This window comes from Ciconia boyciana, chromosome 22 (genome assembly GCF_034638445.1).
Source record: "Ciconia boyciana chromosome 22, ASM3463844v1, whole genome shotgun sequence".
NCBI classification, from domain to species: Eukaryota; Metazoa; Chordata; class Aves; order Ciconiiformes; family Ciconiidae; genus Ciconia; species Ciconia boyciana.
In genome coordinates, this window is record NC_132955.1 from 4402773 (window position 1) to 4418992 (window position 16220).

The 16220-nt window shown below is 59.6% G+C and overlaps 1 protein-coding gene across 2 annotated transcripts in view; it reads right to left on the minus strand.

Moving 5' to 3' along the window:
• MRC2 (mannose receptor C-type 2) overlaps window positions 1–9576 on the minus strand; it is a 29982-nt gene extending 20406 nt beyond the window's left edge. The window contains exon 1 of one of the 2 annotated variants that reach the window (XM_072885526.1): window positions 9397–9576. In XM_072885526.1, coding sequence (XP_072741627.1) covers window positions 9397–9487 — 91 coding nt within the window. In that variant the 5' untranslated portion in view covers window positions 9488–9576. The remainder of the gene's footprint in view (window positions 1–9396) is intronic. The other variant, XM_072885525.1, reaches the window with a different exon arrangement.
• Between the last annotated feature and the right edge of the window lie 6644 nt (window positions 9577–16220).

Here is a 16220-nt window from a genome sequence, read left to right on the forward strand (position 1 = left end):
AAACCCGGCTTTGTGAAAAAATTAATAGCGCGTTGGAAAAGTCCTGGGGCCAGCCCCAGGCGTCGGTGTCAGGGTGCTCAGCGCCGCATCGGGGCCGTGCAGCATCACACAAGGGCAATGCTCGACGGCAGCCACGCAGCGGCACGGTGCTCAGAGGAAGCTGTCCAGACTGAAGGGGGCAGCTCCGGGGCTGGAAAAGCACAAAATATAATTTTACTCTAAAAAGAGAAGAGCTGGAGGTAGGAAATTATAGGCTAAGGGTTTTGGGCTGCCCCCGCACCCCGCGGGCAGCTCAGCCCACGGCCCCTTTGCTCAAAGCAGGCAGAAGAGCGCACCAAATGGGCCCTCCCCAGTCCCTGCTGAGTCCCGGAGGAACAGGAAAGCTTTAGCACCCGCTCAGCCCTTGCACCTCCCAGTGCTTCCATCTTCTCCCCTGGCAAAAACCGCTGTGCACGGATGGCAGGGAGCCGCTGCCAGCAAGGCTGGAGCTGGGGGGGACAACAAGCATGAGCTCAACACATGTCAGCAAAGGCACATGCTGTGCTTCACCCAAAATACACTTTTCTTTCACTTATTTCTAGGGAATTTGGGGCTGACTTGACCCCCGTTGGTGTCCATGGCACCGGCAGCGGCGCTTGGACAGGCACCTGATGCACTGAAAGGAGCTTTCAGCCTTCCTGACCCCAGCTCCCGCCACGGCCGAGCCTGATGGGCTTCGACGCCTACGGAGGAATCAGCTCCCCAGGGAACAGCCAGTCTTTTTTTTGCGTGGTGCCGCTTGCTTCTGCCAAAGCCGGGCTCTTCCTGACCATCTCCCAGCCACCGCTTGCAGAGAAACCTCTGAAACGTGGCTGCAGGGGTCATGCCGCAGAGCACCAGCCCGGCTGCGGCTGCCTCCAGCTCCACCAACGATGCTCAGCACCAAACCCAAGCACCCCAGTGAACTCTCCCTGCTCCCACCTGGCTGCCAATGAACAAGATGGATGCGGAGCTGGGCAGGATGGGGCAAGTTTGTATCGACAAATCCCTTCTCCCAACCTGGTATCCTGCAGAGCAAACCCAACCCTCACAGGAAGCAGCTCCAGAGGCATCCCAGCGGCACCGGGAATGTCCCTGTCCCTTCCAGGGCCCGCTCTCCTGCACTGCCCTCCGCACTGCCCTTCCACCCACCCTGGCACAGCTACGGGTGACTCCTTTCAGAGATGATCCGCAGGTTTTTGCACCCACCTGCGGACCTGAAACCCCACTGGCAGAGCTTCCCAACCACCCTCCGGCTATGGAAACCCAACCACAGCAAACACCGGCAGATCTTCCCAAAGAAGAGCTGTCCGCTGGCACGGGATGAAGAGCACTGGAAAATGCAACTGCTGGATGCTCTGCCTGGAATCACCAAAATTAAACCAGGGCTGGATCTTATGAGCACTGGGGCAGGCACCCTGCGCACCCCGTGCCTCTCCCTCCTGCACCCTACATCCTTCGAGAGGGGCCAGCTCAGAGCACCTCTGCTCCATCGTGTCCCGCTCCTCCTCCTCCTCTGTGGAGGAACTGTGAAAGCACAGCGAAAATCCACTCTTTCAGCAGGGATGCTGTCTTGTCCCAGCCACGCAGACACCTGGATGCCGCCTCTGGCTTACTGGTATCGGTGTGGAAACCAGCCAGTGCTATGAGGCAGCGTGATGGGGGGGGCGGCGGGGAGCTGGGGGCCGCGAGTGAGACACCGGCTCTGCCCGCAGAAACGCTCTCCTCTCCCACGTGGGAAATACGGGGACGCTCGCGCTCCGGCACACTGGGAGAAACCTGTCTTGGCACCACGGCTGAACGCTGCAGAGATGGAGAAGCTGGGACCCTTTGGGGCAGTCCTCAAGGGAGTTTTACACCCCACCCCCGGCTCTAGATTCTCTTTTTTTTTAATTAAAAAAGCAGGTTTTTAGCCAGCAGAAAGTATGAATTGAAGGGAACTCAGCTCAACCCTTCCCACAACAGCTTCACCACCCCACAGCAAATAAGGAAAGATTTCCAGCCTACAATTTTGGGGAACGTGGGCAGCACCGGATGAGAGAGGCAACAGAGGATGGGGAGGCTCCAGGGGACAGAGGTGGCCATCGGTGCCAGTAGGCATAGAAAGCACTACGGCACGGCGTGGACGGGCATCCTCAGCACCATCCTGCCCCTGGGCACGACCCAGCCCAGCCACCCACACCAGGACACCCAGAGCACCGCTGCTCCATTGCATTTGTCACCCTCCCATCACCAGCAACAAATGCAGGGAGCAAATTTAAGAGAGGACTGAAGCTACAGCTGGACCCCAGTCCCAGTTATCCTGGGCTGGAGAAGCTCCAGGGCTCTCGCCACAATTTCATCCGACTGCAGCCGAAAGCGAACGCTGGCCCCAACATGGCAGTGCTGCTCTGGCTCTGTGCCCCCATCCCCTGCCACCCCCTTGGCTCCTCTGCGAGGCTCATCGCGGCACCCATTTGACAGCAGAGTCCTTCACGCAGCTCTGGGGCTGCATCGGGGCTCAGCCCTGTCCTGCAGCCGCCCTGGCGAAGGTGCTCCCTGCCCAGTGCTCTCGCTCGGCATCACCCTTTATTTGGGGTGTCCCAAAAAACCCGGCTCCGAGCCCCTCGTGCAGGAGGCTGATCATACACAGAGCACTGAGGATGATCCCCTCCTCAAAGGTTTCTGCACCTCAGACACAGCCACGGATGTGGTTTGCTCCAAACCACCTGGCAAAGGCAGCAAATCCTCCAAGCGCAGCGTGGTGCCCCAGCCACGGCAGCAAACTGGGCTCCATCGGGGCTCTGAGACCCAGGAGCTCCTCGGGGGCTGCAGACCCCCGTGTGAGGAAAGCAAGCCTGCTAATGAACACCTTCATTCGGACTTGTGAGCCCATGCAAAAGTTTTACCCGTAACATCCTGCAGCAAGAAACGCACCCTTCACTCGCATGCTGCATGAAGAAATCTCCTTTCAGCCTGAACCTCCTGGTTCCATGTGCTCTCACCCACTAGAAAACAGGGCACAGCAGCCCCAAACCGCCAGCTTTTCAGCCCATTATTGCTGCCCAAGGACGAGCAGTGGCTCCAAAACCCCAGAATGGAAAGAAAATGAAAGAAAAGCTGCAGGAAGTGGCAGCTCATTCACAATAAACAAGGTGGGGATGCACCAAGCTCGGGGCAAAGATCAGCAACAGAGAAGCAGAACCCCCTGGAATAAAAAACAATAGAAAAAGAACCAAAAAGTGTTGCTCATCGAACAGAGGGTTTCACCTGACAGAGCAAGCCTCCACCGGGCCCAGCTTGCGCAGCCCTGCAGGAGGGCAGGGAACTGCTGGGACAGGGAAAGACTCAGCCCGAAAATTCACCCTCCGGTGACGTCTGGGAGTGCAGAACGCCAGGGCTGCACCCCAGCACTGTGCTCAGCTGGCTCCGCTGATGGATGCTGCAGGGGCACAGAAAAGCCCCTACCTCCATCTTAAATTCTGTATTATTGGATGAAATATTCCTCTGGAGCAAAACCCCCTTCCTGGAAAGACATCCCCAGCAAAGCCCAGCGTTACCACTGCTGCCATCCGCACCTCCAGCAGTCAGTCCACGCGTGACTGATGCCATCCCCAAGGTCTCGGCATGCAGAAGAGCAAAAGCATGGCCATTGAGCATCGAGCAAATGTTGGCTCGAGGAAGGAGCCTGTGTGTCTTTCTGAGGCCAGGGAAAGGGAAGCGGTGATAAGAAAAGCAGCAGCGATACCCATGGGAGCTCCCAACAGCAGAGCTGGAGCACCCCTGCTGCCATCGACCCCGGGGTACGAGAGCAGCCCCAGCCCGCAGGGAGGGCACTGCTGCTCTACCTCGTCCCCGAGCTGCTTTTGGGCATCGATGAACTCTACGCAACCCCTTAAAGAGGAACTTCAGATTAAAAAAAAAATAAAAGGGAACGAAAGGCAGAAAGTATCAGCAGCCTCAGAGCACGCCGTGAGCTTCTGGCTCAGAAGGGGGCAACCAGCACTGCTCCCATCTGCTTGAGAACCGAGGCAGACACCAACCCCCCCACCTCCAACACTCCTAAATTAGAGGTTTGCACCAAAACAGCGATGCTGCCCGACGTCCCGCAGGCTCATCCCGGTCCAGCACATCCCCAGGGCTCAGCTGGGGCCAGACTCAGCCAGAAGCAGTTCTGGGTGCTCCAAGTCAAGCTCCAGAATGAAAGAGGGTGGTTGTTGTATTAGGTTTGTTTTTTAAAAATAAACCTCAAGGAATAAGGAGCAGATCTCTTGTTACAGGGAAGAAAGCGAAGCTCCCGATGGCTTGGCTGGGGGTGTGAAGCACCAAGACCTGCACTTGGAGCCGAGAAACTCCTCTTGGCTCACCCAGCAGTGCGGAGAGAAGCCGCTGTTTATAAGGTGGGAACTGTATGACAAGCTCCTTACTTGGCCGTGACCATGAAGGCTACCTACCACCCTGCTTACTCTGCTGCTTTGCAAAGATTTTGGATGGGGTCCACATACCACATTTCAGCCTCTCTGCAGACATTAAAAAGTCCATTCTCCCTGCACCCTGCCCAGGATACAGAGAAATAAATGTTTTCCACGGGGGATGCTTGCCCGTGGGCAGCTCAAGTGACTCGCCCACAGCCGTGGCGGGGACAGGGAGCCAGGAGCCCCAGCATCCGCCCTCCAGTACCCAGCAAAGGGTGGAAGGATGTAAATTTTCCTGATTTCCCCCAGACCCTCTCCAGGCTCCAGCCCTGGAGCGGCTGCACACATCCAGAGGTGGAAACCCCAGGTTTGCCAACTCCCAGGGAATGCAGGGAGAGGAAGGCAGCACCATCCATCTAACGGGCTCCAGCCGGGGACAGAGGAGCGCGATGGACCCACTGAGAGGACAGTGGGGAGTGGCAGAGGACAGGGGTCCCCTGGCTGCCACCGGCCAGGCGATCCCCCCAGGACGCAGTGGCTGGGCTCCCCGCAAACGTCCTGTCCCACATACGTCTTTCTCACCCAGCCACAAAATCCTGGCAGTGGCAGCCTCGGCCATGTCCCGGGGGGACTGCTCTGGCGCCGGCTCTTCTGACCACCCCCAGTTTGCGCGCCCTGAAGCATCGCCCAGCAGCACCGCAGATCCCCCTGGCCAGCAAATTCGCAGCCACGTCCAGGGGCGTGATGTGATGTGCGGGACAGCCCCGACACGTGTCCCCATAGACGCGGTTCCAGCAGAGTTGGCTGAAAACTACCAAATTTTTCAATGCTACTAAAGAAACTCCCCCAAAAAAGAAGTAAAAAAAAAAAGATCCAGAGATTTTTCCTCCCTTGTTTCTTCAGCACTGTTCCTGATATTAACACCCCGAGAGGCACCATCAGTGGGTCAGGACCGGGGATCCCCCTTTTTCACCAAGACCAAGCACATCTGCACAGCAAGGATCAGGCCCCTGGTGTCCCACAGCTTCTTTTTTTTTTTAAACTAAAATTATGTTTAACATGAAGCTTTTCTCACCGGGTGCTCTTTGCTTGCCTCGTGCCCAGCACTCAAGGGCAAGACGGGGGTAAATGAGGCTGTTCCCTGCAGAGCCCAAAGTCACGGTGTCTGGATTCAGGCAGAGGAAAGGGCTCGATCTCCCCATTCCTGGTCTCAGCACCATCCTGGAAACGCGCTGTTTTACACCGAAAATCCCATTTACATCCCTGTTGTGACAGCACGAGGTGCAGCGCCCGACTGAGCTCTTGCCAGGATGGGGATGAAGGGAGCATCATGCTTGAAAAACACCCTGTGCCCCCTGCAAACAGCCAAACCTTCACTCCAGGGCTGAAAAATACTCCCAAGAATTTGCAAGTCAATCCACTAATCATTTTCTAATCCTTAATTAATTAAAGATGGGTCCTTTAAGAAAAAGAGCATCCGTGTGGGTCTCTTTTGGGCTCCAAGCAATCTTAAGAATGAGAAAAATGTCGATGCTCTGCGGTCTCGGCACAGTTCAAATTAATTAAAATCCTGCTCCTCAGCCGCACGTGAAGAAGAAAATTTTACAAATTGCTCAAAAAAAAAAAACTTTGAGGAAATCACTGGGGTGGGACAGGCTGCGAGGGCAGCCGCCGCACGTGCTCCCGCTCCCACCCGAGAATCGGCCGCATGCAATGGAGCCGAGCAGGGTGCGATGCACGGGCGAGCAGCACCGGGACCTCCGGCAGAGCTGCCGACACAGGCAACGGCCCTTCGCTGCCCTTCTCCGAGCACCCACCAAGGTACCGGAGCCAGAGTCTCCCGCTACAGATTTATCAGCTGGAAAAGACAATTAGCGGGAAAAGACAGCAATATACCACCTCAGCAGCCATTTGCTTTGATTTCGGGGCAAAAAGTTTCCCTGGACAATATTTAAGGAAGAGGGAAGGCAGGAGCGTGCCTCTGCCCCGCAGGGAAAGGTGCAAACCCCAGCCAGAAATAAAGCCAAGGAGAGAAACCTGCAACGTGGCTTTAACCATCAGCAGGACCTCACGCCTGAAAACGCCTTCTCGTGGGCCGGCAAGGTGTCCCAGGGCAGCACCTTCACGTTGGAAACCTCCTGGGGCCACCGTACCGCTCTGGGTGGCTTTGGGGGAAGGGAATAGTTTTGCACCGAAGGCTAAATCTCTTTTGCTTTTCATTCTTGTAATTCTTGCGCAAGCAGCCATCCCTCTCCCCGCTGCCTTGTCCCAGTCCCGCCTGGCTGGCTGCTGAAGCTGCAAGCGTGCCGGGGCAGTGAGGTCCCCGGCTGTCCCCTGCACCCTGCCAGGCTCGGAGCCGCTGTGCTTTTAGCAGCAAAACCGACACCTCTGTTCCCCTCTCCTGCTCCCAAATAATCCAAAGAAGATCGAGTTATAATTTCTTGGAGCTGCATTTGCTGCGCAACAAGCTATTTCCATTGCAAAGAGGAAAGCAGGGAGGGAGCTTCATGCAAAGGCTGCTCTGTTTGTTTTACAGGCTGTAAATTCTCCCCTGGGTCTCTTTTGCCCCCTCCCCTTGCCACAAAGCCGACACGGCAGCCCCGCTTGGTCCCGCACACGGCACCAGACGGGTGGAGAAGCTGATCCAAAGCACCGGCAAGGCCATATCCCCACACCGACATGGGGACCCCACCCTGCCTGCAGCCACAGCAGGATGGGAGCTGCTGCCTCAGTTTCCCCAAGACAGGCACAAGGGTGCTCAAGTGATGCTGCAGAGATGGTGCAGCCGGCAGTGATATCCCACTGAGGAGCCACAAACCTCCTGCCAAAAGCCACACTCCGGCTTCCCGGCTGTTCTGGGGGCGAGGATTTGGCACAAACCCCTTGAGGAAGCGTCGGCTCCCCAGGGAAAGCAATGCTGTCTGCCAGGCCAGCCCTCGAGGCCCCCACCGACAGTGTCCTTGCAAAAAGCACTCGCTCAAGGGACGCTTGGGACTAACCCACCCTGATCCCAAAATCGCAGCGAGGATCCCTTCCGAGCTGCAAAGCCAGCCTGGAGCTGGGGGACCTTGGATGTGGTTTCTCCTTCGGTGCCATCCCCTGCCCGCTTTGTGTGCCGGGTCTGAGCCGGGGGCGACGCTGGGGAGAGCAGCAGCAAAGTGGGGATGGGGTGGGGGGGGAAGAATTGAGGGTGTTTGCACCCACTCGCCGGCGGGATGCTCAGCGGGAGCAACACAGCACGGCGGGCTAGAGGCAGCTCAAAGCCGCCTTGTTCCTCGCCCTGCCCCGGCACGGGGTCGGCTGCCACCACGCTCCCGCCTCGCCGCACCGCCACGAACCGCCGGGACAGAGGTGCCTCTGTCCTCGGGCTCGCGCAGGCAAGGGGGACTCGCCAGACCTGGATCCCACCAATGTTTTTCAGGGTGGAACAGCCAGAATCGGTCCTTACAGGTAGCTAAGCCCTGCTGAAATCAAGTAACCCCCTTAAAACCCACAAAAGGATAAATTCATGGCCCTCAAGGAAATTATGGGGAGGTTTAATGGGAATTCAGCTGCGGAATGCCGGGGGTTCAGCTGAGATGTCTCCAACCAGCAGCAAACACTGACACTGCTCTCCTGCACGGGGGTCTCCTTCCCCATCGCCTCCTCCTTCCTCCATCTCTTGGACAAGCAGTTTCTCCCGGCCGAGTGCCTCCGCTCCCGGGCTGGATCCCTCGCCTGGCACAGGACCGTCTCCCAGCATCACTGGCATCGCACCACAACGCGACGGCAACCCCGGGTCTGCCCCTTGCCACGCTCAGCCCCTTGCCACGCTCAGCCCGGGGGCTGGGGGGGAGAGGGGGGAGCGGGGGGCAAGGGGGGAGGAAGGGAACGGTGCCCTCCCAGGCTGCCGTTTCCAAATCTGCTTTGGATTTGCTAAACGTACTCTAATAAAATAGGCCAAAGGTTTATGGTTGTTATTGTTCGGGCAAAAGTAGCCAATTTCGGTCTTTTTTTTTAATAAGTTTTCTCAGTGGGGCCAAATTAATCCAAAGAAGCAACAAAAGCAGCTCCTCGCTTCTGTGCTAGCCTGTCCTGGGGTAAAAAGTATCTCAAATGGCAATTCCAGGGGCCGTCCCGAGGAGCCTCAGGCGCCTGGCACATGGTGTCTTCAGAAGGTTTAAAAAGAAAAAAAAAAACAAACTACAACCCGCTGACTTTATTGTGAGAAGTTACGGGAAAAAAAAAAAGGAAATCTGCAAGTACCCACTCGGGCCCCGATCCCGCGGGGCACTTTTCTATAGGATTAACACGCCGGGGGGGGGGTGTCAGGATGGGAGAGGGAGGAAACCTCCAACAAAACACTTCGGGCTCTTCCCACCTCCCCCTCCGCGAAGTGCCCTCCCCGGGCAGACAAAAGGCCGGAGCGGGGCCGTGGGGCCGGCCCCGACCCGCGCCGCCCGCCCGGAGCCGCCCTGGGCCCCCCCGCCGCCGCGGAAGCGTTTCCGCCGGGCTCGGCAGACGCTGCGTGGCCGCACGGCGCGGGGAGTTGAACTAAAAATAATAAAAGCGAGCGAAAACGCGGCGGAACGGGGAGAAAACACGACGCGGCGAAACTGGAGGAGGAAAAAAAAACCAAAACAAACAAAAAACCAAAAAGGCGGCGGAACGAACCGCGACCGAAGGAGGATGAAGTAAACCAAACCGCGATAAAAACAAATAAAACATCCCGGGAAGAAAGCAAGCGGAGCGCTGCGAACCGCGCCGGAGCGAAGCGGCCCCCGCCCTCCCCGCCGCCGGGGTCCCGCCGCCCCCTCCCCGGGCAGCGCCCCGCCGAGCCGGGCTGGGGGGACCGGGCCCGGCCGGGGGCGCCCCCCGCTCCCCCCGCGCTGGTTCCATCCCTCGCCCCCCGCCCCCGATCATGATTAAACCGCGGATAAGCGGGGGGGGGGGGGGGGGGGGGGTCGGAGGAAGGAGAGGGGGGTGCCGGAGGAAGGGGTCCCACCTGGGTGCGCAGCGCCGAGCACCAGCTGGAGGCCGAGGAGGCAGCAGAGGGGGGCGCGGAGGGGCCGCGGTCCCGCCGAGCCGCGCCCCATGCCCGGCGCTGCCCCGCTCCGCTCCGGGCCTCGCTGCTCCCTCGCCGGGGACGGCGGAGGGGAGGGAGGGAGACGGAGGAGGAGGAGGAGGAGGAGGAGGAGGAGGAGGGACACCGAAAAGAGAGAGGGAGAGGAGAAGGGGGGGGAAAAGTTAAAAAAATAAATAAAAAAAAACCCGAAGCGTGTGCGCCGGCCTCAGACACTGCGTCAGCGGGAGCCGCGCTGCCCTCGCCGGTGGGCCCAGCCCAAAAAAGCGGCGGGGGGAGCGGGGAGGCGGGGGCTGGGGCTGGGGCTGGGGCTGGGGCTGGGGCCGGGGCCGGCCGGGGGCTCCGCCGAGGGGGCGGCCACGCCCCGGGCCCGGGGAGGGCTCCCGGTCCTGCCGCAGGGCGCCGGGGCTCGGCGGCGCTGGTGGGGAGCGGGGGCTTTGGGGGCGAAGGTGGGGTTTGGGGGTGATGTCGGGGTTTGGGGGTGAAGCAGGGGGATGGCGGGAGCGCTGCGCAGCCTGGCCAGTGCATGCCTGTAAAGCCCCGGGGGGGGCTGGCTCCCCCCGCACAGGGGCCACGCAGCATCCCCCCGCACCCCGGGCGGCCCCCACGCCCCCGGAGCGAGGCCGAGGGCGCGGGGGAGATGCCCACGGTGCCGCCAGCCCCACGTCGGGTCTCGGTGCGCTGCGAGCGAGCACCTTCCCCTGCCCAGGAGCTCAGCGTGGGAGTCCGCTGCCGGCGAGAGGAGCCAAGGGCTGCTGCCAGCTGCCGCCGCGTGTTTTGAGTTGCCCCTCTGGGTGTTTGGAGGGGTTGTTTCATCCCAAGGACAGCATTGCCGAGCCAACCCAGCTGAATCCTCCATCCATCCTTCCCCGCAGCACAGAGCTGGGCAGCTCCTGTCTCGCCTGTGGACGGGGGACGCTGAGGTCGGACACAGCTCGTTGCACCTTCCACCCACCCTGCCCAGGGAGCAGCCTCGTCCCTCCAGCCGTGGGGGTGCAGTGCTCCGGCTTCCCGGTACTCTGCCAAGGAGCATGGGGCAAAGAGCATCACAGAGTATCCAATGTGGATATAGCCCATATCCAAGAGCTGAATATAAAAGGCTTTTAAAAACTTTCAAATATTTTTTAAACTGTTTTTTTTTTTTACACCTCCCCTCTAGGCAGGGCTGCCCAGCCCCCCAAAAGCCACGCAAAGAAGGCAGCGTATGTGGAAAACGCTGGAAATCAGCGTTTTCCCGGCTTCGAACGGCCATCAGGCTGCGCGTTCCTGTGCGAGGAGGCCCACTGCCACGGGAGCCACGCGGGCACTGCAGATTCCTGCTCGGGGAGGTTTTCTTCAGCACTAAAAGCCATTTGCACCTTAAAAACCATCACCACCAAAATAGGGCAGCTGCTCACCTCCTCCTGGAGGTCTGGCTGGAGGTAACAGGTCAGACGAGGCACGTGGAGGGGATTCAGCATCGCAATTTGCTTGAACCAAATAAAAGCCCCAAATCCCTGAAACCTGGGAGGAGAAAATTCCCACTGAGCAGCTAGGCGCTGGCTCATGGGGGCATCACCCTGCCTGGCCTGCCCTGAGAGCCAGTTCTCATTTCCGGAGCAATCAAGAAAGCTTTGAGAGGGGAGGCGGGAATATCGGGAAGTGCGGTGGGACCCAGGTTGGGTATGTTGAGCTTTTTTTGCTCAGGATTTAGCTGTGAAGCCTTGGGGACTGGCGCAGGCTGTGTGCCCCCGCACTCAAGGGTTGCGCTCAGACCCATCTGATAAGCAGCAAACTCATCCTTTCCCTGATGGCTGAAAGGGTCCAACTTCTCTCTTGGCATTGCCCAGGGCGTGGCAACGCGGCATGGTGCAAAGATTTGGTTGCACTGGTGCAGAAAGGGTGATGCCTGCAGTGCCCATCCCATGTGAGCATCCCGAGGATGTGGGAGCCTCACCTCCTCCTTGAGCTCTCCAGGGATTTGAGCAGCGCAGGGGGAGGCAAGTCAGACCTCGACACACAGCTCTGCCATGCAAAATTCAGGCGAGACGATGCTTTTAATCAGGCCAAGACGATGGCAGTGCTCCCTCGAGCAGGGAGCAGGATCTGGCCCCAAGACAGCACGATGTGGGGGGGACGCATGTAAGCCAGCCACGTGTTGTTTGGCCATTCTTGCGAAAATAAATGAATCCGTTGTTTCCCAGCAAGGCAGGAAGGACCTGCAGGCCAGTGCCAGGACGGGCTTTGGGGATGCAAACCCTCCGGGAGGGCCAATTAAGCACATCAGCATCTGGGCTGTTGGGTTTTTTTAAGCCAGGGATTATTTTTTTAATTGAGGCAGCGCTGGGAGAACAGTCTCACTCGCCCTCCATGGCTGGATGCGTGCCGGGGGCTGCCCACGGGGAGCGAGTGCGACAGCCCAGAGGAGAGGAGGGAATTGCCCAGCCTCCCTGAACCTTGAAGACCGCTCCTGGGGGATACCACCCACCGAGGTGCCAGCGGCTGGACGTGATGGAGCCATGAAGTCCCACGAGTGGGACCCTCCAGCCATCTCGGACAAACCTGACATCCCTTTCCCCGGAGGCGAATCCCATCCAAAGGGCGGGACACGGCAGAGCCAAAAGGCTTTGGATTCCATGGAGCATCGCCGTCTCCTGGCCTGGTTCATCCCATGTCCTGGAGGCCCCTACGCTGTGTGTGATTAGAAGATAATTAGCACTTCCTAGCAATTAATTCCTCCAGTTTGGGCCAACAGCTCCTCACCTACTCTCCTCCTAATCTGGTTTAGTACCAGTCGAGTTGCTACTCGTCAAAGCAGACTGGGAGGAAATGCATTTTTCCCTTCCCCTGGGAGGTTTCCAAGCTGTCTGACCTCTCTGGCCCTAACGAGTTGCTGCCAGATGAGGGGACGCAGCCACGTGCTGGGGACGGCCGACTGTGCTGCCGGCCACGCTCTCGGGAGAGCTCCTTGCACCAGGCGAGGGATGGGAGCGACGGGCTCATCCCGGGCTTACCCAGCGCTTTGGGACATTCAGTGTCTGCGGCCGATTCCCACAGCTGGAGCATCTGTGTCTGTCTCCTAGTTGGAAAAATAAATGCTGGTTTTTGTCCAAAGCACCATACCGTACGGGGCTGGTCACAGTGGAGGGGCTGCAGTGGGACAGGGTGAAACTGCACCAGCTCAAGTGAAAGTCACCCCGCAGAAGGATTTAGAAAATATTTCCAGAGATGGATCTGTGCCACTCACCCACCTTTGGCTGCAGGTCTGCCATGGTGTGGACCACTGGCAGAAAATGGGTCAATCAGGGATGCTCAGCTTCCCACAGGTTGGAAAACAAATGTTTCTAACGAGCTGTGGGACCCAGCCAGTCGGGATGGGAAAGAAAAACCCAGATTTGAAGCTGGGGTGCTCAATGGCAGCAAGGCACCCTGTGAGTTATTGAGTTTGGGGCTGATACGGGGCACGTTTGGTATTTGCTCCTGCCAGAGGTGTTGGAGGACAGGATTTGGGGACCTATGGACCACAAGAGCAGCATCCGTCGCACCAGGCTTGAGGGCAGATGCTCTGCAGGAAGGATCTGCACCAACCCATCAGCCACCTCTGAGGACTGGCAGGTCCAGAGAGTCTGTTTTAGAGCGCGGGGAGGACACGGGGGTACTGTACTGAGCAGGCAGGTTGCATGTCCTGCTCAGTCGTGCTCTTCCAGGGGTGTCCCCCACTTCCCGTGACTCTCTGCAGGACTGAGAGGCTCCAGGAAAGCGGTGCTGGAGAGCAAAGCCCTGCCTGCAGGCAGTGGCTGTTGAGGGCCTGCCGGTGTCACGGACTTCGCCTCGCTGTGGCAATCGCAGCCAGGGACCGCCCGCACACCGGGGACTGGCAGCACCTGCCAGGCTCCACTGCGAGCTCAGCCCTCCGTCCACGCCGCCTCGGCCTCATCCTGGCCCCCGAAGGGGACCGGCCGGGCCAAGATCAACACCCACCTGGCAGGCGCTGCCGCGCTGAGGTCACTGCTGAGGGAAGAGGCCGTCTCGGCGTCTGCTGGCTCCTCTCTCCCCCGCGCCGGCAGCGGCAGCAGGGGAAGGCCACGTTGCTCTCCACCCGTCGGAGACAGGCGGGGGACGGCCAGGGCAGCCCCAGCCCCGGCGATGGAGAGGGCTTCCCCACAAAGCCCGCTGCCAGGCTCTGCATCGCAGGTGGCGAGGGGTGGTCAGCAGGCCCTTTGCTGGAACGTGGGGCTTGACGCGTCCCTCAGCACAGTGGGCAGCCTGCACCGGGGTACGGCAGGGGACTCATCCCCAAAGCGCATTTGCATTTACACCCTTCCCTCTGAGGCTGAGCCTGGGGATGCCGTGCGGGGGCTCAGCTCCTCCACGGCCCCAGGCGCGTTGGTGGCCATCGGGTGCCCCGGGTGATGCTGATGCTCCCAGGGGTTTGGTTTTCCCAAGCGCCGATGGGTTCAGCGCTGGCAGGGGGTCTCAGTGCTGGTGGCCGGGGCTCCACCGAGCAGGGGAGTGTCAGGGAGGCACCCTCGCCTGCCCTGCAGTTTGCTCCCCGTGCTCCTTGCCTGAGAGCAGAAACACAGTATTTAAGATCAGCTCTAGCTTTGCTCGACACCCAGCTGCGGGTAGAGGGATCCTGGCCAAGAAGAAGGGCCGTTTCCCTGCCTCCAAACCGATCACCTCCTCGGCTCTTGCAAGGAGCGGATGGCGCTTTGCCAGTTGCTGGGGTCCCTCCAGGGTCTCGGTCAGCCCCAGACCCCGCTCCCCAACCCTGTGGGCTCCCAGCACTCAAAGGGGGTCCCTTTGTGGGTGCCCTGTGCTGCGGCTCTCGGGGCTCTTTACTGCTCTCTCTTCTGCAGCCCTTAAAAGTCAGGCAAGTTCAAGCTGCAAATAATTTATTAAAACCAGATGTGCTCGCTCAAAGCTGCCACGAGGAATTTCAGGGCGCTCCAGCCCTGGGAGGGCCAGCGCCGAGATCCCTGCCCTTCCGCCGCGGGGGCGAGACGAGGCTGGGGGCTGCCCGGGGAGCAGCGCTGCCCTCCGAGCCTGCTGCCTGTCCTTCCTCCCCAGGGCTCCTGGAAAGGGGCAGAGAGGAATTCCAGCCATTTGCAAGAAATTCGCCTTTTAGAAAAACACTTTCTCCGCATGACTCAAGAGCAAGTTAGCAGACCCAGGTCGCAGAGCGGGGAGGGAAGGCAGCTGGAGAGCGGCGGAGGACAGCACATCCCGAACAGCATCTTCCTCCCACCGGAAGCGGGGATGGGACCGGGGAGCGGAGCTCCCACCCTGTCCCGTGGCCCTTTCCAGCAGGAACAGCGTGGTCCAGCGGCCACGTAGTCGGCCCTAGATGCTTTGTTTCCACCTCCACCACTGCCTTACCTCGTAGCCACAGACACCTCCATCCCTCGCCATCTCCTTTCGGTCCCTTTAGCCTGGTGGGGTTTTGGCATCAATCCCGGCCGGTGTCCTGGGTTTGGGTGCGAGGCGGTGGATTTTCAGGATTAGCAAGAGCCAGGATGAGCCAATGCTGAACAAAGCGGGTTTTGAGCCCTGATCTCGATGCAAAGCTGAGCCAGGCCAAGAGCGAGGAGGTTGCAGACACGGCAGCCTGTGTCCCGCAGACCCTGGCCAGCACGTGCTCGTGTCTCCCACGCAGCCAGCGGCTTCGGTCAAGAGAGGACAGGGCTGAGCTGAGCTCTGGTTCTTTTTTTTCTTCCCATGAATGCAAACCAGAGCCAAGCACCTTATAAACCTGCCGCCTGCGTTCCCCGTGGCTGCTTGAGCAGGGATGGGAGATCTGGCCTGCATGCGAGGCCGAGACTCCCCATCTTCACCCTGCTGCTCCCCCCAGCATCCCTGCCTTTTCAGCTCCAGCTGGACCATTGCACCCCTGTGCCCCGTCTCTGCAGCCCAAGTGATAGCAGATGGGAGAGCAGCTCCAGGCCAGGGCTGCCTGCGGGCTAGTGGGGCTCATCCCACACCGGTGGGGCATGTGATGGCTAACCTCTATTTTTAGGCTTTACTGGATCATCTCAAAGCACCAAGCCTCCCCTGCACTGACCCAGCAGCCAGCCAGCGTTTGGAAACGAGGAGCAATGGAGCAATAGAAACACCGAGCTGCAGCGGAAGGATGGAGGGAGAAGAAAGGCTGCGGCAACCCGTCCCACGGCAAGATGAGGGCTGGGAGCGAAGAGGAGCATGGAGGAGCACACGGCGCTGGCAGCAGCGCACGGCTCTTCACCAGACAGCACGCGCCAGCGGCTTTTCCCATCCTTCGCGCCCCCACGCAGTTAATGCATGAAATGAGAGTGTGTCTCAGCCCCGGTCCCGGCTCCCGCTCCCCCACCCAGCACAGACAATAGCGTCCTTGTGGCCAAGACGCCTGTTCCTGGGTGTGAACGTGGTGAGGGGAGGCCGCGCGGCTCTGCGTTTGCTTGGCCTCTCGCCCCCACCCAGGGCGATGGCCACGGGGCACCCAGCTGCCCCCGAGGGCAATGCCGGGGCCGGGACGAAGCAGAGGCCGTGGGCACAGCCACGTGCAGTGGTGGAAATCCAGGGTCTCGGTGCAAAGATTCATCGGTGTTTGGTAGAAAAGGCACCTCTGGGGCCGGTGGGAGTCAGGGCTGTGCCGCGTCCTGCTTCCGTGTGCTGCAAATCTTCTCTCCTCCTCTGGGAGCGAGAAGGTTTAAGTCAAGGCTGCTTGAGCCAGGCTCGCGTAGCACCCAGAAAATAACATCCTCCGGCAGCAGATCCCAGGGAGACACTGG